Source organism: Scyliorhinus canicula, chromosome 9 (genome assembly GCF_902713615.1).
Source record: "Scyliorhinus canicula chromosome 9, sScyCan1.1, whole genome shotgun sequence".
NCBI lineage: Eukaryota > Metazoa > Chordata > Chondrichthyes > Carcharhiniformes > Scyliorhinidae > Scyliorhinus > Scyliorhinus canicula.
The window spans coordinates 29,399,148-29,423,511 of record NC_052154.1 but is presented as its reverse complement, the minus strand read 5'-3'; the positions used below and the strand labels follow the sequence as shown (position 1 = coordinate 29,423,511).

Sequence of the window (24,364 nt, the reverse complement as noted above, 5' to 3'; positions counted from 1 at the left end):
TTTCCCCTTAATTGGAAAAAATAAATAAAATTTTGATTTTATTTGATTTGATTTCAAATTAATTGTATTTTTAGAGTTAACTGTTACTCATGTCTGCTTTTGTTCTGCTTTTCTTCAGCCCTTTCTGTCCTCTCTTCCGTTAGGAAATTTAAGTAAATTCAAAAGATCAATGTTGAACATACAATTAGATTGAAAAGTTGTCTGAGCTATTTTTTTTAAAGTTAGAGTACCCAATTCTTTTATTTCCAATTAAAGGACAATTTAGTGTGGCCAATCCACCTACCTTGCACATCTTGGGTTGTGGGCCGGTATCGAACCACTGTGCCACCCTGCTGCCCCTCTGAGCTATTACTGTACTTTATTTTTTTAAAAATTTACAATATCCAATTCTTTTTTTTTTAATCAAGGGGCAATTTAACATGGCCAATCCACCTATGCTGCACATCTTTGGGTTGTGGGGTTGAGACTCTCGCAGACACAGAGAAATTTCAAACTCCACACGGGGCCGAGATCGAACTCGGGACCTCGGTGCTGTGAGGCAACAGTGCTAACCACTGTGCCACCGTGCTGCCCCTCTGAGCTCTTACTTTAAATCAGAATCTATACTCTTTTAGTATGAAAGATACCTATCAATATCGTGATAAATAATAAATTAATGATGCAATGACTACCAGTAAAAGTACTGTACCTTTGTTTGCTCCTGAATAATAGCTGTTTTTATAAGCAGCATTGATTTCAATAAAATTAAAATGCTTTGTATTACACTTTTGGATACTACTGAAAGTTAAACCAAAATGTGGTGGGCTCTTAAAGGTGCAATTAATATTATGTATTATTGTGACTGTCAAAAACATGAAGTATATTCATTTTGTAGTCAGATGCAGAAAAAAGTAGCCTTTTGACCCTTTATCTTTTGAAATATGTATCCACTTCATGTACTTAAATTATTTTTGCCCCAAATTCTGATGAAGTGCTTTACATTAGAATTAGAGGAGTGTTTGCAACTATTACACATTTCTGAATTTGTGTTTTATTGGAATAAGCTGCAAACTTGTGTAGTTTTGAAATGCAATATAGAAAAGTGACTTCAGTCCTCGTGAGGGTATCTTGGCAGCCCTAGGTGGACTCGATCTCAATTTACATCGGTAATTATTACTCCTATTGTAATGAAAGTAAATGGAAAATAGTTCCTTCTCCTGGGGACAAAACATTGTTGAGTCATTCAGGAAGTGAGGCGCTTACAGTACTTTACTGCACATCTTAGTCTACAGTGCACAATAGTGAAACTTGAAACAAGTTGATTTGCAATATGTCTAATTTGGTCCAGCTATTGTGCAAAGATATTCCTATAACATGAGCTAAAATTGGGTTTTCATAGGATGATCCAAGAATCCCCACTGCCACCTGGCTGGGAGATGAAATACACAAGTGAAGGGGTTCGATATTTTGTGGACCATAATTCCCGTTCCACCACCTTTAAAGATCCTCGAACTGGATTTGATTCCACATCTAGGTAAATATGCTTTATGTTTAGGATTATTGCAATTATTTTTTTTTTTTGCACTGTGGCAAAAACATGGGAGATTACCTTTCCAGAATATTTGCACATAAATTGCAATGGTTCATTTTTATGATTTGCATATAATCATATTTTGTGCTGTGCTGTTATTGCCAATGGTAATTAGTAATTTAATGTTAGAAGTGATCAGTGGTACTGGGTTGAGGCTCGCTTCAAATGTTAATTTTGCTCATATCAACTCAGCAGTTTATAGAGAAGCTGAAGAAGTGCATAGAATCTAACGTGCAGATTTGGTGTTAATTCAGTTCCAGAAAGTTTAGCTTTAGGAGTTGAACTCCTTCAATGCAAGTATCTCAACCCCAGAATTGGAACCTTTACTCATGTCTCAATTGTCAGTTGACTGTTAGGCTTTGTTTTTCTTACTGAAGTGTCTTAAAAAAAAACCCACCAAACTTGAAACCCTTGCAAGATATCATAATCCATCCTTCAAGTGTACAGGCATTATGCTTCAGAGTGTAAATACACTGAATTTTATTAAAACCCGAAAATGCATCTTTTCAATTTATCTTCACAATTGCGATGCAGTAAAAACACTTGCTGAAAATTGCTCACTTGATCATTTTGGCATTAATATTTTTGCTTTCAGAAACATCTGACCAATGATATATATCACAATTCAGAACTAACATTGCAATTCCTGTGGCTGTCCTCCTTTCTCATTTCTTCTCAATTAAATAGTTTCTTAGCCTGCATCAGGTTCCTCAGCTGGAATGCCAAGTAAACACCTGCAAACCTCCTGATGCCTGTGCTGCAGTCTTAGCGACAGGTAGCGGAAGAACATCTAGGGAGAAAATTATCTAGTCAACCTACCTAAAAACTAACCTGATCTATGGTTCATGTAGATGAGCATCTGGCATTGAGACCTACAGCTATTAGGGTAAAAGGAGCTCATATGCAGCACATAGTGGGCTCTCCACAGTAACATGTTGACAATTTGTATGTGATAATATGGTGTAATAGAAGCAGAAATAACTCTCACTAACTAGTGCAAACACGTCAACTAAGTCTACAATACTGTGGATTTTGAGTAGTGTATTCCACTAATTGACAGTTTGTAGCGTTCAAAGGCATTACCTAATGTAACATAAAACATACTTGGTAAACATACTTCATGCTTTTCCCTCCAAGTACATTCATTGCTTATTTTTTAACATTTCATATTTTCACGGTTTTCTCTAAATTAACATGCATTTACATAGATTAATGTTTTTAATGTATCACTTCAAAATAACAGTTAGAAATTAAGTATAATTCTGCCGTGTAAACATCTGAACACTGGTTACATACGACATTAGAGTGAACTCCAGTTTGTTGTGGTAAAAGCATGTTAATCTCATTACAAAACTTTCTAATAACTGCAGTGCTAAAAGTGGCTCTCCGGCAGCATATGATCGAAGCTTTCGATGGAAGTATCATCAGTTCCGATTCCTCTGCCATGTAAGTATCATGCTACTGAAAGACAAATAATTATAACATGTAAATTGTTAGGACAAAATTAATTACTGCAGTTAAACTCCACAAAAATTAATAATTGTAGTAGTACAATTTTAACTTGCAGTTTTTCTAGAAGGATCAGACGCTATCCCTACAAGATTATACAGTTCATAATATGATTTGTTTTTAAAAGATACTTTGGACTTTGCATGGTATTTAAAGTCATCCAAAGTGACTTGTTTTAGTGACTATTTTGTTCTGGCTGTAAGAAGAGTAGAAACTGAGTCTTTGATTATAAAAACAAAGCGTGCTGGAAAAATCAGGTCTGACAGCATCTGTGGAGAGAGAAACAGAGTTGATGTTCTGAGTCCAACACGCCATATTGGACTCGAAATGTTAACTCTGTTTCTCTCTCTGCAGATGCTGAGAGCTTTTCCAACACTTTTTGTTTTTATTTCATATTCAGAGCATCCAGAGTATTTTGCTTTGATTTAACTGAGTCTTTGACTTACGATTTTATTTTATTTTGAAAATGGTGTTTACTTCTTGGATAATGCAAAGCAGCTTTGTTGGAATGAGCTGACCAAGAAATAGTTTCCAACTGTGCTAAAATAGATTTGAGAGGCAGCTTTTGGAATTGAAACTGTAATCATATTAGTGGCTCTTACTCCAATATATAACACACCTGTTAGATATAGATAACATTTGAGGTAGAGGCATTTCTCCTCATTCGGGAATGGGGGAGGAGTATTACTCCTCTACCACGTTTTTAAAATGATTTTTCATCGCTTTGTGAATGGAAGGAAAACTTATAATGGATTAAAGCAGAGATTTCACACAGTTGAAACTGGAATTTGAGCACTGAACTTTGAACTCCATTTCTTTCAAATAGAATATGAAGAAATTAAGTTATTCAAAATCCCTGCCTTAATAACGCTTTTCTATACACTGCAGAAGTAAGATCTCCTTGAAAGACCATGGGCTGGATTCTCCGTTTTCAGGATTATGTCCTCATGCCGTCGTGGAAAGTGTGGTCTTTTACAGCCTTGCTGGGGGCTAGCAGGCAGCTGTTGTAGAGCTCGCACCTCCAGCTGCCGATACGGCTACTCGCACGCCCGGGTCAGAGGCCGCGCATGCGCACAGCGGCGGCCTCCAGCGGCCGCGCCGTGCTCCATGGCGGACTCAGCCCACGGACCTCGACCACCGAAATAGTGCCCCCGTTTGGCCGATTCGGACCACCCGCCCATATTGCCCCATTCCCGAATGAGGCCCCCACCTCCCCCCCGCCCTATAATTGACCCGCCCCAACTGTGCCGCCTTGTGAGTTTCCTGAACGGCAGGACCATATTAGAAATACGCTGTCGGGAATTTGGCTGGTCGGGGACGGAGAATAGCGGGGTGGGCCTCGGGCAATGGCCTCAGGTGGTGGATAATGGGCGGGGCATACTCCCTGAATACACAGCTTTTCGGGGGGCAGAGAATCGCAGAACGGGCGCCAGTCCCGATTTCATGCGTGAAAACGTATTCTCCGCCCCTTCGCCGAACGCGATTTTGGCGTTGGGGTGCGGAGAATCCAGCCCCATGCCTTTTGAACTTGCTTTTGGAGTTCTGTAAATATAGCTAGAAATTTGTATATTTTTCTGGTAATGGTGTTCTCATTTTTGGTGAATGTTGATTGTTATTTCAGTCCAATGCATTACCAAGTCACGTTAAGATCAGTGTCTCCAGGCAGACGTTATTTGAGGATTCCTTTCAACAGGTAATAAACATTTTAAAGATTTTTTTATAAATATGAGAAATGCCAATGAAAAGATTAAAAAATATATATTTTTAAGACTTAAATGCTAGAAATAAAGTATTTCCTTGCAGAGAAATTTACAGATAGAACTGAAAACATTATTATATAGTCATTTTGTTATTCTACATTTGAAGATGCAAAGATGTATAGGCGAGCTTTAACCAGCCTGCTCCCACCACTCCCATCACTGAATCTGATAAGCAACCACCCTGATGGGACATGCTTACTATGATGGCTTTGGGCTGTTAAATTATATCAGGGGTCACCAAATGACAGTTGCTGAGGAATCGCTCTTGAAAATATCATGTTGAGCATCCCTACAGTAGATTAGAATTTGGTATACTCATCCCTGAAGGGTCAGTTACATGACATCTTATCACAATGTCTAATCACATGACAATTCCATGCCGTATGCTACTGTTATTGCATTTTTGCTATCGGGTAAGGCCGCATACCCTGAGCACTTCCCTCTAACTGTTTCATGAGAGGGAATCATTGCATTCTGTCTTTACATATCTGGAACTTTTCTTAGTTGCCTATCATTCATGTCAGAAATGTCTGTCCAGGGCAGCACGGTGGCACAGTGGTTAGCATTGCTGCCTACGGCGCTGAGGACCCGGGTTCGAATCCCGGCCCTGGGTCACTGTCCGTGTGGAGTTTGCACGTTCTCCCCGTGTCTGCGTGGGTTTCGCCCCCACAACCCAAAGATGTGCAGGTTAGGTGAATTGGCCACGCTAAATTGCCCCTTAATTGGAAAAAATAATTGGGTACTCTAAATTTAAAAGAAAAAGAAATATCTGTCCATTTGTAGCCAGGTGCAGCTGCTGAAAGCTGACTATTTCTGTCATCACTAACTAGTATGCAAGATCTCATTTTTTGCTAACAATCCATGTTTAATTTGTGGATTTATATATTTAATTGGACACAGCATTATTTCTAACCTCTTTCATGCTATCAGTCACATTGATGCAGATGTCAACATTTTTCCTCTCAAATTACTGCGTTTTATGAGTCAAATTTGCTTTCTCTTTGCTTTTGCTAGTCTGTACCAATACATTTCCTTTGGTTCTCTGGTTACTCATGTCTCCTCTCCATACTGTCAGCTTTTGATTTTGACTCTGCATCTCTTCAGATTTATCACCACTCTCATATCCTTATCTAAACAATGTGCGTGACAAAATGAGGATGCTGAACAAAAAATGAGATGACACTCTCACAATTGGTTATTTGTCTCTTTATCTCCTTTGCCTATTCTGTTCTGCCATGTGCTTTGCTTGGGTTAGAAAATGTGTTAATTGGCAGCTAAACTTAGGCTGACATCTTTCCAGTGATTAATAGCTCACTATTAGAATGACTTGAAGCATTTTTTAAATGGTTGTACAATTGATTACTAATCACCTGCAGGGACTGAATTAACTGGGTTGAATTCGCCCCGTCACTTCAACATTCTGAGTTATTTATCATTAGCTCCTAATATTCAACTCACGAGCTCAGCATTTGCAGTTCCTTATATAACATCATCACCAATCATTGTGTGCATGGGAATTTTAATTTTTTCATACAAGTAACATGAAGAAAAGGGCCCTGAATTTTATCTCTTAATCGATGAATGTTATTAAACTATTTTGCATCATTTAACATACAGATAATGAACATGAAGCCATATGATTTGCGCCGTCGGCTGTATATAATAATGCGTGGAGAAGAAGGTTTGGACTATGGAGGCATAGCAAGGTGAGCAATACTGAAAGAGTACAATTATTGGGGTGGTAGCTGCTGCTGCTTGATGATAGCCAACTGAGTCACAAGATTATGGTTTCAAGCCCAACTACAGACTTGAGCACATAATGAGGGATTGCAGCATTCACAAAAGGGTTGTTTTTCATTTGGATCATTATACTCAGGCCCTGTTTGCCTGTTCAGATGGATACAAGAGATCACCAAGCACAATTGAAGAATAACGCCAAGTTTGTGTAGTGTCTGGCCAATGTTGTTTGCTGAATCAACATTAAAAACAAATTGCCTGGTCATCCATTTATTTGCTTCTTGTGAGATGTGTGCAATTTGGTTGCGGTGTTTGCCAATGCAACAAGAATTAATTACAGTAGTCCCCCTTTATAACGCGGGTGTTGGGGTCCAAGACAGCCACCCGCGTTGCATCCGAGCCGCGGATATCCACGATGGGGGTTTTAAATTTATTTTAAAATCTATGCTAGCGCTTCCCCTTGTGAGTCTACGGGGGGCGTGGGGAGAGGTCAGACCCCCGTAGACTCACAATGGGAAGCGCTAGCATAGCTTTTAAAATAAATTTAAAACCCCCATCGTGGATCTAATTAAAACAGTGTCAATTTCAGCGGCCGGCTCACTTTGATCCGGAGAGGGAAGCTTCTCTCTCACTGAAACAATCAGCCGGCTGCTGAAATTGACACAGCCGGCTGCTCTCTCCCTCCAATCAGAAACATTAAAACTTAAAAGTTGGATTGGAGGGAGAGAGCAGCCGGCAGTGTCAATTTCAGCGGCCGGCTGATTATTTCCGTGAGAGAGCAGCTTCCCTCTCCGGATCAAAGTGAGCCGGCCGCTGAAATTGACACAACTGACAGTTGGGGTCCATAAGCCCCCCCGCGGTATATCGCGAACCGCGGTATTGCGGAGCGCGGTATAACGGGGGACTACTGTAGTTGTGAAATGCTTTGGGATATCCTGAAGACATGCAAGGCAGAATATAAATGCAAGTTCTTTCTTTAGGAATTACATTCTGGCTAAGACAGACACGAGCAGCAAATGTTTAACTGCTTGTTTAATGCCTATTTGTAGATTAATAAATATGATGATCCCCATTAAACCTCCTGCCCCTTACCTTAAATTTATGCCTCCTAGTCATTGATCCCTCCACCAAGGGGAAAAGATTCTTCCTGTCTACTCTATCTCTGCCCCTTGCCCCTCATACTTTTATGCATCTCAATCATATCCCCCTCAGTCTCCTCTGTTCCAAGGAAAACAAACCCAGTCTATTCAATTTCTCTTCAAACCTAAAACCCTCCAGCCTAGGCAACATCCTGGTAAATCTCCTCTGCACCCTTTCCAGTACTATCACATCACTTCTATAATGTGGATTCCAGAACTGCACACAATGCTCTAGCTGTGGCCTAACCAACATTCTATACATTTCCAGCATAATCTCCCTGCTCTTAAACTCTCTGCCTCGGCTAATAAAGGCAAGGGTACCATATATCTTCTTAACCACTTTATCCACCTTCCCTGCTACCTTAAGGGTACATGCACATCAAGGTGCCTCTGATCCATGGCAATTCCCAGGGTTCTACCGTTCATCGTGTATTTCCTAGCCTTGTTTGTCCTGCCCCAAGTGTATCACATCCCACTTATCTGGATTGAATTCCATCTACCATTGATCAGCCCATCTATAGTTTCCTGTAATCTAAAACTATCCTCCTCATAGTCACTACCTCACTAATTTTCGCATCATTCACAAACGTACTGATCAACCCTCCTATATTCAAGTTTGAATCATTTATGTAAACCACAAACAGCAAGGGTCCCAGCACTGATCCCTGCAGGACCCTACTGGACACAGGTTTCCAGGCAGAGAAACATCCTGTGACCATCACCCTCTACATCCTGCCACTCAGCCAATTTGAGATCCAATTTGCCAAATTTCCTTGGATCCCATAATGTCCCATGTGGAACCTTATCAAAAGCCTTGCTGAAGTCCAAGTAGACGATGTCAAATGCATTGCCCTCATCTACACACATGGTCACCTCTTTGAAAAATTCATTCAAGTTGGTCACAAATGACCTCCCCTTAACAAAACTATGTTGACTGTTCTTGATTAACCCCTGCCTCTCCAAATGCAGATTAATTCTGTCCTTCATAAATGATTCCAATAGTTTCCCCACAACTGAAGTTAGACTGGCTGGCCTGTACTTTCCTGGTTTATCCCATCCTCCCTTCTTGAATAATGGTACTACATTGGCTATCCTTCAGTCCTCCGGCACCTCTCCTGTGGCCAGTGAGGAATTGAAAAGGACTGCGAACGCCCCTGCTATTTATTCCCTTGCGTCACTTAACAGCCTGGGATACATTTCATCCGACCCTGGAGATTTATCTAATATTAAGCTTGCCAAACCACTCAGAACCTCCTCTGTCTATGTTAATTAAAAAATTTTTATCACAGCTTTTCTGCCTGATTTTTATACACACATCATCCTTCTCACTGGTGAACACCAACACAAAGTATTCATTTAGAACCTTACCTGTGTCCACTGGCTCCGCTACTCTTTCCCTAGCTATCCTTTTACCCTAAATGTACTTGTAAACAAATTAAGATTTTACTTTATTTTACCCGTCAGTATCCTTTAATGTCCCCTTTTCGCTCTCCCAATTTCCTTTTTATTTCCCTCTTGTACATTCTATACTCCTCTAGGGCTTCTGCTATTTTGAGCCTTCAATATCTGCCTTTAGCTTCCCCCTTTCTCTTTATCCAATGCTGTATATCCCTCAGTATCCAGGGTTCACTGGATTTGTTGGCCCCACCCTTTTTCTTTATTGGAACATGTGGACCCTCTACTCTCCCTATGGGCAAGATTTTACTTTTTATTACTTTAGCAATCAAAGCAAAACCCATATAAATTAAGCATGAATTAAACAGGCCAATTCTATTCAATATAAACTATATATTACATTTTGAATAACCAACACAACAAAAATCTCATAGATTTATTAGGAGTTCCCATGGCACCACATGCAGCCACAAAGCCCTTCACGACTTTGTCTTGCTCAGGTAGAGTTCACCTCCTTTTCTATGCGCAGGATTTGGTCACCTCTCAAAAACAGCTTTACCCCATCTGAGTTCCATCAATATAGCTATCACCAAAATGGCACAGTTCTGCAGATCCGCCTCAGCCTGGTTCACGACAGCCTTCAGGTTTCAGTCATTTCAGCTGCCCCACACACACGCACAGCATCCCGTAGCCTGCCTGCCTTGACCTCCTGCTGAAATCTGATTTCTGCGAGCCATGTGCTTTTTCACAATCCAACTTCCTTCTCCGAGCAAGCTGACATCACAGTCTAATTTCCCAGAATTCTGATGTCATAGCCAGGAATCTAATATTACAAACCTGAAGTCTTTGTTTCTCTTTCAGTTAGAGACTGTCGCAGAAGTACAGGCTTTTAAACCAAAGTTAATGCAGAGCACAGCTTGCACGCACTTGCACTCCCCTTGGTCTTGAAACAGCAGATTTCATTGCAATATCCATTTTTTTAAAAATTGGATTACCCAATTCATTTCTTCCAATTAAGGGGCAATTTAGTGTAGCCAGTCCACCCGCCCTGCACATCTTTGGGTTGTGAGGGGCAGCATGCGGCGCAGTGGTGGGACTGCAGAGCTGAGGGCCCTGGTTCGAATCCCGGCCCTGGGTCACTGTCTGTGTGGAGTTTGCACATTCTTCCCATGTCTGCATGGGTTTCACCCCCACAACCCAAAGATGTGCAGGCTAGGTGGATTGGCCATGCTGAATTGCCCCTTAATTGGGAAAAAAAAAATTGGGTACTCTCAATTAATTTTTAAAAATATATTTGAATTGTGGGGGGGGGGGGGGCGAAACCCTCGCAAACACGGGGAAAATGTGCAAACTCCACATGGATAGTGATCCTGAGCCGGGATCAAACCTGGGGCCTCGGCACCTTGAGGCAGCAGTGCTAACCACTGCGCCAATGTGCTGCCCCCCCCATGTTTTCCTCTAGTGACCTCGGTAAACATTTGCTTTTCTCACTGATATACTAATTTGCATCTCAACATCTCTTCAGGCATCTCCCTGTTTTATTTTCTTTTATCCCAATTTCATTTATTAATCCTAATTTTCCCCAATTCTTAACAATTTTACGGAATGTTTTCAGTGAAATAACTTGATGAAAGTTAGCTCCAAGCACCATGCAAGACTGTTTGATAATGCAATGCAATATTTTCAGGTCTTTTTTGCAATCCATAACCACACACACCTAACAACTGAAATTGATGCTTCTCAAATTTTAGTGTCCAGATTTGGTTTAAGAGATGATATGAATTTGTTTTGAATGCAAAATATATAAATGATATGCAGTATGTTTAGTTTTGGATGCAAAAATGTACGTTAAACTCCGGCAGGTATATTAAACCATTTTAAAATCTTCTTGAAAAGTTGCAGCCGATAATTAAAATGTTGATCATCATTGTGGTTATTCTAAAATTCATGAATTTAAAATTTCCATAAATGACATGGCCATTAAAAGATAATTTTTGTTGATTTAATTACTGTATGTTTTTTATAACGGTGTAGCTTTTGATACAGACTGCTGATAAGCTTCTGTTGTTTTTATGTTATCCTTTGTATGAGAATTGTGTGAGATTTGCAATTTTTCTGTTCTTTCTTGGTGGATGAAGTGCCTGTAATTAGAGTCTCCATCATCGCTTCCTGCAGCCCCTTTCACTCTGTGACCTACCAGTGGTTTTACCCTATGGTAGGTTACGTCATGCTGTTCTACCACAGGGTAGAACCACGGACAGGCTGCTGAGAATCTTCCTGCATCAGTGAAAGCCACTTGTCTCTGTGCTGAGGTTCTTCCTTCATCTGCAATTGGACGTTAGCTGAAACTCTGTTCTATTGATAGTTACATAATGATTATGAGCAAGTATAACTTGTTTGCAGAGAAACCTTTTCTATCTGGAGACTAGGTGGATTGAACAATATGCAGTATATAATGTTTCTGTCAAATTAATGTTTTAAAAGATCATTGTTGAAATCAAAGCAGTTTTTAACTTTAACATTTGTTTGAAAAAGCAAGTAATTATGATTTTGCTTGTGGCTTTACCCTTTAACCAAATTATGTACCTATCACAGGCTTTAAGGTTTCTGCTCAACCTCACAATCCAGGCTACATGGATTGGCCACACTAAATTGCCCCCTAATTGGGGGAAAAAAAGAATTGGGTACTCTAAACTTTTTTTTTTTAAAAAGGTACACCAATGAAATTTGTCATCAATATTAAACCTGAACTAATTTCAATAAAATTCAACCCAATAAAAATATGTGACATGAATAGTGGAGTCTGAGTTCGAAGTCATGTCCCACGCAGACTAATGGGATAAAAGTCTGCTTTGTCTGTCGGTTGCAAATGTTCCACGTGAATTAAATTTGGGCACCAAGTTCTTATGGGCATGGAGGCACAACACAAAAATGATCCTAATTTTCTAATTAATTCATTTTAACCAGGAGAAAGTACAGGGGTATGCAAACTGGGAAATATCACTTTCATTCAATAGTGAGTGTTATTTTACGCTTGAGGTAGAGGGAATGAAATTTTACAATGTAGGTAAATACTTGCACCTGATGGGAAGTGTTTGATACTACCAGAAGATGACTACTCACTGCAGGATTTTCAGCCTCTGACCTGCTCTTGCAGCCACAGTATTTAAATGGCTAGTCCAGATCACCTTTCTTGTCAATGGTGGACCTACCTCCTCCGCCCCAGGATGTTGGCGGTTGGGTTTTAGCCATGTTAATGCCATTGAATGGCAAGCAAAGATTATTAGATTCTCTCTTGTTGGAGATTGTCATTGCTTGCTGCTTGTGTGCTGCAAATGTTATTTGCCACTTATCAACCCGACCTGAATATTGTCCAAGTCTGAAGCACAGATTAATTCAGTTTCTGAGGAGTCATGAATCAGTGGACATCCCCAGTTCTCATCTTGTGATGGATGAAGCAGCTGAAGGTGGTTGAGTCTAGATGGTAGTGGCCTGTAAATGTTTGTGAAGAGGACTTTGCAGAGTTGACTGGGCTGGGTTTGTTTGTGTCATTTCTGTGCCCAGGAGTGCCGTGTGGTCTTCTGGCTTTTAATTCTTCAACTTTACTGTGGAGACTTGGTGCAACTGAATGGCTTGCAGCACCATATCAGAGGGCAGTTAAGTGTCACCCATCTAATATGACCTGTAAAATTGACTGTACTGGTGTTTTGGGGGGGGGGGTGGGGGGGGGGGGGGGTGGAGGTAGCATTTATTTGTGCTCTTTTAAATTTTTTCTCTGAGAATAACTTTTTCACTATTGCAAAAATTTTACGTCAGATATTCAGAAAAGATTGGGAAGGGAAAAAGACAGACAAGGTAGCAGTCTGATTAAGGAAGACACTGTAGTGTTGGAAAGAGAGGATGTCCTTGAGATGGCTAGAACAGCGTCAGTTTTGTGAAAGTTGAGAAGCAAAAAAACGTGGTATGCTCAAAATTCAGGCGATATTTTAATGGCCTCCAAATAGTGAGAGAGAGAAGCAAATCTTGCAGGACAATCACAGAATCGCGCAAGAACTATAGACTGGTGATTTTGGGGCACTTAAATTTCCCAAATACCGATTGGGATAATGTTCGAGTAATGGTAAGGGGGAGGGAGAAATTTCTGAAATATGTTCACGAGAATTTCCTTGATTAGTATCTACCAATTTTCCCCTAGAATCAGGGAGGTGCCAGAGGATTATCATGTGGTATATGTGACACTTTTATTTAAGAAAGAATGTAAGGACATTCCTAGTAACTACAGGTAGGGTCAGTTTAACATTGGTGATAGGCAAGGTTTAGAAACATCAAGGGAAAGATCAACAAATGCTTCCAGAGGTTTAAACTAATTAAGGATAGTCAGCACATATTTGTAAAAGGCAGAGATCATGATTGACTAACCTGGGGCGGCATGTGGCACAGTGGTTAGCACAGAACTGCGCCGCTGAGGACTGGGGTTCGAATCCCGGCCCTGGGTCACTGTCCGTGTGGAGTTTGCACATTCTCGCCATGTCTGCGTGGGTTTCGCCCCCACAACCCAAAGATGTGCAGGTTAGGTGGATTGGCCACGCTAAATTGCCCCTTCATTGGAAAAAAAATAATTGGGTACTCTAAATATAAAAAGAAATGATGGACTAACCTAATCGCATTTTTTGATGAAACAACAGAAGGTTGATGAAGGGAAAGCAATGGATGTTGGCTTATTTTGAAAAGTGTTTGTGCTACAGTAAAGATTGATTAACAAAATTGAGGCTTATGGGATATGGCCATGAATTTCAACTTGGATCAAATAATGGCTGAAGGACAAAAACAATGCATTATGAAAATGGATTTAAGGGGGGGGGGGGGGAGGTCTTTTTTTTACACAGTGAGTGGTAGTGACCTGGAACCCGCTGACTGCAAGGGTGGTGGAAACCAAGATGATGAATGATTTCAGAAGGAAATTGGATGGGGCCTAGAGGGATTTAGACTTGCAGGGCTATAGGATAAAGCTGGGGTATAGGACTGACTATATTGCTCTACATGGAACCGACATGGCCTCATAGAGCCTAATGATTACCTGTTGTATGCTAATGACTCTGTGACTCTCTGAAAACTGATGATAGGATTTCCATTAAATTGTCATATGATCATTTCTGAATAAAGCGTTAGAGGTGGCAAAATTAAGGCTTATTTGACGCACTGCTGGGAAATGACTGTTTCTGTCCATTGTTCATCAGCATCAGAAGTAGGAGAACAGTTTGTGATTTCTTGGCTGCAGAAGGAACAGTGAGATGGTGAAACATCTGTTTCTTTTCAATGCACAATCTTTGAATAACAAAATAGAAATTGTGTTTTGATTATTCACGCAATTTTAAGTTGATAAACTTTCAAACCTTTATTATTTGAGTTTACTATTGTTCCATAGAGAGTGGTTTTTCCTGCTTTCCCATGAAGTTCTGAATCCAATGTACTGCTTGTTTGAATATGCTGGAAAGAACAACTACTGTCTACAGATAAACCCCGCATCATCAATTAATCCGGATCACTTGACCTATTTCCGTTTTATTGGAAGGTTCATAGCGATGGTAAGTTTAGTGATGGAAATTATTGAAATATTGAATGTGTAACTGCATGAATTCCAAATACATTAGCCATTTCCAAAGTGCACATGTTCCATGTTGTATTAAAACGGTGTTTGGGAGTTCAATTTGAGATCCATAACCTGTAAATTTTGATATTGACATAACTGAAGTTCCATTTCTGCCAACTGAATGCAAGTCTGCCAGGAATACTTGGAAAAAGAGAATGTGTGTTTCTGTAATGCTTTCACAATCTATGCAAGCGCCACAGCATTTCGGAACCAATGGAATATTTTGGAAGAACTACTGTAACATAGGAAAAATAGGGAACTTTCCACAGAGCACAGTCAAATAATTTATTTTTTAATTGATCAATATAGACCAGGGTACCGGGAAGACCTCCATGCACTATTTCAGATATTGTCATGGATCCTTTAGGTCCACAGAAGGGTCAACGTGGCTTGAGTTTAACATTTCAGTCACAAGATAGCACCACCAACTGTACAGCACTGCCTTAGAACTGCAATGCCATCATAGATTGCATGCTCAGGAATGGGGATTGAACTCGCAACCATCCTAGAAGTGAGAGTGATACCACTGAGCTGTGGCACACACTTAAATTTGGACTTCCAATATGTGCATTGTGATGCTGCTGAAATTGGTGTACACTATCCATAGGGGGCTAACATAGAACATGCAGTGCAGAAGGAGGCTATTCGGCCCATCGAGTCTGCACCGACCCACTTAAGCCCTCACTTTCACCCTGTCCCCGTAACCCAATAAGCCCTCCTAACCTTTTTGGACACTAAGGGCAATTTAGCACGGCCAATCCACCTAACCTGCACATTTTGGACTGTGGGAGGAAACCGGAGCACCCGGAGGAAATCCACGCAGCCACGGGGAGAACACGCAGACTCAGCACAGACAGTGACCCAGCGGGGAATCGAACCTGGGACCCTGGCGTTGTGAAGCCACAGTGCTATCCACTTTTGCTACCGTGCTGCCCCTAAGTTCTCCTTCTAGTTCTCCTTCTACCCCTTACCCACCCCGCTTCTTTCCCCCACCAGAAAATATTGATGCCTCGATTTTATTATTCTCATCATTGTTCTCAAATCCCTCCATGACCTCCTTCCTCTGTCTCTGTAATTCCTCCTGTCCTACAAATCATTGAGATCTCTGTGCCTACCAGTTCTGGCATCGTTGTGAGCTCCCGATTTTAATTGCTTATTGCTGGTGGCCTTGCCTTTAGTTCCTTGTGCTGTGGAATTTCCTCCCTAAAGTTCTCTGCCTCTCGATCCCGCTCTTCCTTTTAGGCATTCCTTGAAACCTACTTCTTTCACAAATTAGCTGTTCTAATATTTTCTCTGTGGTTTGGATGCCAAATTTCATTTGATAACACACAGTGATGCGCTTTGGAGTGTTTTACGATGTTAAAAGCTCAATATAAGTGCAAGTTATTTTTCTTGTTGGAACATAGCAACAAGAGTGGACCATGAAGCGCCTGGAGTTTGTTCTGTCATTCAGTTACAACACGGCAGATCTGTACCTTATTTTCATCTACCATAGCCCTCAATACCCTCACCGAACAAAAATATACCTATCTCAATTTTATCATTTTGAATTGATTTTGTCTCAGCAGTTTTTTGGGCAGATTTCCGATATTCTTAATCTGAAGAATTGGTTTCTGAGATTACCCACCCCCCGTATAATTTGGTTCTAATTTGAAGGTTATATCCCATTGCTTTGGGTCCACCAAAGGAAATAGCTTATCTGCTGTACTGTTCTATGTTCTATGTAAACTATCAATTCTTTTGGCCATCTTGAACATTTCAGTTGGAACACCCCTTATTTTTCTTTATTCAAGGGAATACAAGCTTAGTCTATGCATCCTGCCCTCATAATTTAGCCCTTTTCACCTAAATATTGGTCTGGTGAATATGTGCTGTCCCCACCACAAGACCAAAATATCCTTCCTGAGGTGTGGTGCCCAGAATTTAGTGCAGTACTTCCAGGTGATGTTTACACAGAGCACTGTATGGATCTATATAACTTGCACTCCTTTCTATTCTTTTTTATGAAGGCTAACATCTTAGGCTTTTCAATTATTATTTGTCCTTTCTACCAGGGTTGAGTGATTCTGTACTGGGTCCCCTAAATCTCTGCCCGTTCACAGTTTCTAGTTCCTCTAAAGTGCACTAATTTATCTTTCTTGGGTCCAAAGTGGATGACCCCATACATTCCTGCATTGAACCCCCATCAACTGTAATTCTGCCCACTCACTTATCTAGCAATGTCCTTTTGTAACTTGTTCAATCTACCTACATTATTTGCAGTGCTACATGACTTTGCGTTGTCAGCAATTTTATCTATGTGCCTCTATTCCTTCATCCAAAACATTTATAAATAGAATGAAAAGCCGAGGTCCCAGTACTTTTCTCGACAAGACACCACTAATCACGGACTGCCAATTTGAGTATGTAATCATTATCCCTTCTTCTTGTCTCTAAGCTCCTAATCAATTTCCCATCCAAACCAATAGATTGCACCCAATTTCATACATGCATTTTTATTAACAGTTCTTTTGTCCAATTTGGTTGAATGCCTTCTAGAAGTTCATATAAATAACATCCTTAGACACTTTCTTATTTACTATATTTTAATACTAATATACAGTTACTTCCTCAGAAAATTCAACTAGATCCATTCGAAATTATATCCCATTCGAGATCCAAGCTGGTTCTCTCTCATTACCTCATCTCGGATAATGAACTAATTTGGTATTCAGACTTTGTCTGGCATGAAAGAGGATCTCAAAGGTTTTATTGGAAGATGTGGGTGCATTTTTTCCAATTATTCCTTGTGAGAACCTGGAGGTCCTGCTGATTGCCACTTGCAGCCTTCTCCAAATTTCCTTGTGAGCTGTAATATGAAACCTTATTTTGACTTGGTTTGTTTGTTTTGTTTACTTCTAGGCTCTTTACCATGGTAAATTTATCGATACAGGATTCACATTGCCGTTTTATAAGCAGATGCTTGATAAAAAGCCGACAATGAAGGACTTGGAATCAATTGACCCAGAGTTCTACAATTCTCTACAGTGGATCAAGTAAGTATAACAATATATTTGAACATGTAAGCATAATGTGTTTGATTGTAAAATGACTCGAGTATGTATTTTAATGTTAATATACAGTTAACCCTCTCGGCCTACAGAAATTGTTAATTTTAACTTTGCATTTCAATCGGCCTCTTAATACAGGAAAAAATGTTTGGAAGTAGTGTGATAGGGTAGAGTGATGCATACATTTGTAATTGTTTCTCAGGAAATTAATGCAAAATTGTGGACTGGCTGGTACAGATGATTGTGCGAAGCTAAACTTATTAGGTTATTTGAATGTATTTAATTTTTCTCCTTTTCAGGGAGAACAATGTAGAAGAGTGTGGCTTGGATCTGTATTTTGCTCAAGATATGGAAATATTGGGGAAAGTTTCAACCCATGAGCTGAAAAAAGATGGGGAAAATATTATGGTCATTGAAGAGAATAAGGAGGAGTACATGAGGTTAACAATTCTATATATTTTTTTGCTATTTTAATGTAGAAATCTGTAGACATGTTTTGTTTTTTTATTGCCCACAGTAGGAAAACAAATTGTGGAAATTGTTGTCATAAATATAATCTATCCATTTGCTTCTTATTACACTGTAGTGATGTGGAAGTTTTGTTCTGTGTCAATCAATATTTAGATGATGTGTCTACCTTCTTGTCTGTCACAGTTCTCTGCTAAGCTTTAAGTGTCAAACTCAATTTTCAGTATTGTACTTAAAGAAAATAATTAAAAGAAAGCTTCAAGGAGCACAGGAGCAAGCCACCTGCAATCTCGTTAAAGGCAATTGAATTAATCCAGTATTTACTTAGCAATACTTTGTAGCCTTAAAGAGGCCACACACTTGCACCTTACATGGTATAATAAATCCTGATCTTGTAGAACTCATCATTTGATCTACTGTGAGCAATGATGTTTGCTAGTTGTACATTAAATATAGCACATGCATTAACAGTCTGCCATAAAACTCTCTGTGACATGCACTGACTATTACATTTCAGCATTTCACTTTGTGGACAACATTTTGATTGGCATAAATTTATTGTCAGTTAAATGAGCAACAATTCAGGACCCTGAGACATGAGCACCAAGGAAAATCTATTAATTTAAAAATGTGGAAAATAAGCCAAACAAATTGTTGTAAAAAGCTGAAGCGTTCAGCTGCCATACTTTTTCTCACAAAACCACTTGTAAAAATTTACATTTTAAACATACCAAAAATGTTACCTTTTTTAAATTAAAAAATAATGTTTTGAACATGATAACCCTTTTTAAAAAAACATGTTACACATTTTATTTAGATCAGTGTCTCATCCTACCAGTTTTGAATTTTAAGTTGTTAAATCTAGTCCTTGTTGTCTGTTTTCTGTTAGTTAAGCCTTCTGACTGAGTGATTGCCGTTTAATATTGTAAAGTTTCATAGATTATCATAGAATTTACAGTGCAGAAGGAAGCCATTCGCCCCATCAGGTCTGCACCTTGGAAAGTGCACCTACCTCAGCCCACACCTCCACCCTAGTAAGCCCACCTAATGTTTATGAAACTAAGGGTCAATTTAGCATGGCCAATCCACCTAACCTGCTGCACATCTTTGGAATGTGGGAGGAAATCAGAGCACCCGGAGGAAACCCGCGCAGACATGGGGAGAATGTGCAGACTCCACACAGACAGTCACCCGTGGCCGGAATTGAACCTCAGACTCTGGAGCTGTGAGGCAGCAGTGCTAACCACTGTGCCACAGTGCCGTCCCTATAAGTTGTTAGCCACTGTCATCTAAAGGTGTAGGGGAGTGTGGTTGGTTATCAGCATAATTGCTTTATGGATCACTTCACTTTTATGGCAGTACTCCAGATGGGATTACTGACTTGCCTCACCCTACTATTTCTCTCGGCCAATTAGAATTGGTACTGGCAGTAGCAATGGAGCCTTTGACAATACCAAACTATACAACCAATCACAGCTGGTCATAAAGTAAATTCACAGTAGAAATATAGTCAGAAATTTGAGCTGATGTTGCGGTTGTATCTTGTTTAGGTGTGGCTGAATACGGATTATTGTGTTCAGTTGTCATCTTCATATTACAGGAAATATTTTAAAATAGTGAATCTGAGACATGTTAGGTTTCTGAGGAAAGTGGTTGTCTTTGTACACAAATCACAAAGATGGAATTACAACATGAAATGAGGACAACTATTGACTTGGACTTTACTATAGAGATTTATTTGAAAGGCTTGATGCTCAGTTGTTGAGTATATTCACGTTAGAGATTGATATACTTTTAGATGATAAAGGAATCACAGGATATGAAACAGCGTAGTTTTTCTTTTAAAAAATATTTTTATTCTCCTTTTCACATTTTCTCCAGAATTTACACCCACCAACAATAAACAATAATCAGCAACAAATATGTCAATCCCCATAACAATAATAATGAGCCCATCCTCCCACCAACCCCCAAACATCAGCCCGCATGTTTACATAAACGAATGACAAAAAGGAGTCGGGTATTATGAAACAGCGTGGTTGAGGTACAAGATCAGCAATGACCTTATTGAGTAGCAGAGCAGGCTCAGGAGTCAAAATGGACTACTCCTGTTCCTATTTCTTATGTTTTTTACTCTCAAGAGAAGAGGGGTTAACGGGGGACTTCTGATGAAGAATTTAGATCCAGCATTTGAGAATTAGACATCATAGTTTAGGGCTAAAGTTAAGGGCTTTTGAAATGAGAAATGCTGGCATAGTGTTTCAGTTGGAGGTTGATAGAATTGTGGAATAGCTTACTAGCAGAGGTGAGAGATCAAAAAATTAAATTTTTCAAAAAAATACATGAATTACTGTTATGAAAGCAAAAATAAAACTGTTAGTTCTTGGATTATAATTCAGTGCTCGACCTGTTCTCCTCGACATGTTCTCCAAGTCAATCCAACTTTGCCCTCAAAGCCTTGTTCCTCCTCCACCTGCAACATGTCAGCTTCCAGCGAGGCGACTCGATCACCATTCCATGACAAGGCCGCCTCCACACCTTTCAATACCTCTCCATGCTCCTTCACCACCTCTGAGGTTTTTTCCAGCTTCTCCCATATCGGGCCAAGTGCCTCCTTAATTGACCGCTAAACGGTTTCCCTCATCACCCTGTCCTGCACCTCAAAATGCTTTGCAAGCTGTTTATTAAACCCTTGCGCCATCACCCCAGTCAGCGTTTCCACTGTGATATGAGCAGCCACACCCAAGGCCGGGTCCGCCACTTTCCCTCCTGCTGAGCTTAGCGGGTATTCTGGCTCCGTTGAAGGATTACCCCCTGTAATCGTCTTGCCACCAACCTCCTTTATAGATTTCAACATATTTTCACCGACAAATGCCTTATCCCACATAAAGGGTCAGTTTTGACAACCGAAACCCCTGGGAATCAGGATAAAAAGTCCAATAAACAAAGACCATGGTGGGAGCTACCTTATGCATGACCTTCTCCTACCTGTTGCCACCGGAAGTCCTCTTGATCAAACTTGACTATATAATACCTGCTACTGTAAAAAAATATATACTTTTGACAACGTACTGCACAGTGCTCTCTCTTCATACAATTCCATGTGTTCCTTTTTAAATACTTACAAACTCTTGTCCTAAAGGGGCAGCCCACATCTGGTTCCGGCCCTCAATTTCCAATCAAAGCACAGAGCTCTTCCCCTTCAGTTTAGTTATTCCCCACACCTATTACATTCATCCCCGAATGAATTCCTCCTCCCTGCTTCAACTTCTGTCACGGCTATTTCCAACCTCATCTTTTCATGTTTAATGCCTGCTCTCCGTGGCTGTCATAATAATGATCACCTACCGCATCCACTACCTAAACCAGCTGCCCTGTCGCAGACATGGCTGCTGGTTTGCCCTTTAATAGGCTGAACCCAGAATACAACAATATTTTAATGTTATTATCTCCCAACACTGAAGGTGGGTAGAGATAATGTTTTCGCCCCTGTTTGTTAGTCTGTTTATCGGTAAACAATACATCTCAAAAACTAATAGATTTCAATGAAATTTGGTACATAGCGGGAATGACTCAAGAAATAACTGACTAGTTTTTGGCAAAGGTGCTGATCTGGATACTGCAATTCTTTAAAGGATCCGTTAACATTGGAGGATCGAGTGAATTTACTTTTTTCTTTCGATTGTAAGGGGTTCTTTTATTTTGAATGTTGTTGATTATTTCAGAATGTTGTGGATTGTCTCAGCTGCTTTGATGGAATTGATCACAAATGTCAAAATGTGAGCAGAGTTTTCAGAGCAGGTTGTTGGATGCAGATTGGCCTAAAGTGTCCTTGGTGAGAAGGAAAAGATTTTTTAATTTTTTTTTTAGCTATTTAGCTACAAAACATCAACCAGGCAGAGAAAAACCTGTGCAATTGTAACTGTGGATGTATGTGCTTTACTGAGTTCCCTCTTCACTTCTTTTTTACGTTTCATTTGCATCAGACAGATCTCTGGCCTAAAAAACTACTTTTTAATGCCCTAGATATACTAAAGAATCCCTAAAAAATTGAAAAATCAATGAAACAGCTTCTAATTCCATTAAATAAAAATTGTTTTTTTCAAACCATTGCCTTAGAAGGACCTATCCTTCGTCAGTTTAAAAAGTGCATGTCTACCTGCATCAGTCACTATCAAATATTTCCAATAATTTGCATTCAGTTGATTTTTTTTTAACCCTTAGGTTGCTGACAGACTGGAGATTCACTCGTGGAGTTGAGGAACAGACCAAAGCTTTCCTGGATGGGTTCAATGAGGTTGTACCCTTAGAATGGCTGCGCTATTTTGATGAAAAGGAACTAGAGGTAAAAATTCCATATTGCAGACTGCCTTACATAACATGATGCAAGATGCCTAAAGTGGAGAATAGCAAGCAAAATAAATGGATCCCATCCCTTGGTTAAATTTATGAGAATGGAAACATTTTAAAATCACACTCTGGTGAACAGGTTTTAAAGAGACCTGTTCTCATTCCCAATTCCCATTTTAATCCTGTGACCTATTTGACATTGCTTTAAAACAAAGTAACCTTTCACTTCATTTCATTTCCATAGATTATTATCATTTAAGATTCAAATGCTACATGATATTTTAATGTCTCTCTGAGTAGGCACTGTTTCCATATCAACATGAACTCTTGTATTGTACAGGACATTAACTATTCAGAGTGGAGGGTGGACTCCGAGTTGTTACCTGTTGGTTAGACTAGTCAGGATCAGGTCCCACACCGGCGCACGGATTTCTCAGCAACGAGGGGTGCAGTCAATCCCGTTGACAACGGCGGTGTTAGTAAATCCCGCTAGCGGGCTGCCTCTGCCGCTGAGAAACACGTGGGTGGGTTGGTTGGTTAATCCCACCTAATATTTTCTTTGTCCCTTTGAAAGACATGGGGCGGGATTCTCTGATCCTGAGGCTAAGTGTTGACGCTGTCGTAAATGCTGTCACGTTTCCCGACGGCGTCAACATGGCCTCTGGGTCAGCAATTCTGACCCCTACAGGAGGCCAGCACGGCACTGGAGTGACCCACACCTCTCCAGCTGCCGATCCCAGTGCCAGATGGGCGTTAGCTTGTCCGTGCATGCGCAGTGGAACCGATGCGACATGGCGTAGGTCTACAGGGGCCGGCGCAGAGGCCCCCAGCCCGAGATACCGGCCCGCTGATCGATGGGCCCCGATCACGGGCCAGGCCACAGCAGAGCCCCCCCCCCCCCTTCCCCCGGGTCGGACCCGCCCCCAACAGGCCACCCCCGAATCCTTCCATGCCGAGGTCCTGCCGGGTAAGACCAGGTTAGAACAGCACCGGCGGGACTTGGATTTTTTGGTACGGCCGCCTGCCCCATCCCGGGCGGAGAATCACCGGGGGGGGGGGGGTGCCCGGAGAACGGCGTCGGGGTGCCGCCCCTAGAACGGCGTCGGGGTGGCGTGGCGCAATTCGCGCCAGTCGCAGCGATTCTCTGGCCCTCCCCCGGGGGCTCAGAGAATCCCGCCCATGGAGTTTCAGCAAATGTAATGTGGAAAAAAATCAAAGCTTCAAACAGAAACTTTGACCTGAAGGAGGTTAATGAATGTGAGTGAAGTCATCCACAAAAAAAAACAAAATAAGTTGGCTGATGAGCAGAGAAGGTTATTGCTATGAATAGGAACAATGGGAATGAGGGGGAACTGCTGTATTAATAGAGAAAGATTCAGATGCTAAACCATTAAGCACAAAAGAAAAATTGAGCAATTTGAGGGGCAACTCTAGCATTTGTGGGAGATCATATAATGGCAAAGTGTTGGATGGTGCCAGACTTACCAGAAATATCCAAGGTAATGATGGATGAGTCATCTAAGTGTTTAAGCAGATTTCCAGAAATGGATAAAATGTGAATGTGATCATGAGTAGAGTAACTATTTCAAAAGCCACACTGTCACAAGGGAATAACAAGTCTGTAGTCTTCAGGATCAGTCTGCTACATGGAAATGGTGCAGTTCCTGTCAGCTTCTAACGTATTGGAACAGAGGGAATGCTAGTTAAGCATGTGTTCTGATACATCATGGATAATT

General features: G+C 40.6%; 1 protein-coding gene across 2 annotated transcripts in view; it reads left to right on the top strand.

The window, feature by feature from the left end:
• wwp2 (WW domain containing E3 ubiquitin protein ligase 2) overlaps positions 1-24,364 on the top strand; it is a 260,110-nt gene that overhangs the window by 223,013 nt on the left and 12,733 nt on the right. Inside the window, exons 13-20 of one of the 2 annotated variants that reach the window (XM_038806386.1) lie at positions 1,379-1,513; positions 2,941-3,016; positions 4,701-4,772; positions 6,457-6,545; positions 14,536-14,695; positions 17,662-17,795; positions 18,110-18,250; positions 22,503-22,623. In XM_038806386.1, coding sequence (XP_038662314.1) covers positions 1,379-1,513; positions 2,941-3,016; positions 4,701-4,772; positions 6,457-6,545; positions 14,536-14,695; positions 17,662-17,795; positions 18,110-18,250; positions 22,503-22,623 — 928 coding nt within the window. The remainder of the gene's footprint in view (positions 1-1,378; positions 1,514-2,940; positions 3,017-4,700; positions 4,773-6,456; positions 6,546-14,535; positions 14,696-17,661; positions 17,796-18,109; positions 18,251-22,502; positions 22,624-24,364) is intronic. The other variant, XM_038806387.1, reaches the window with a different exon arrangement.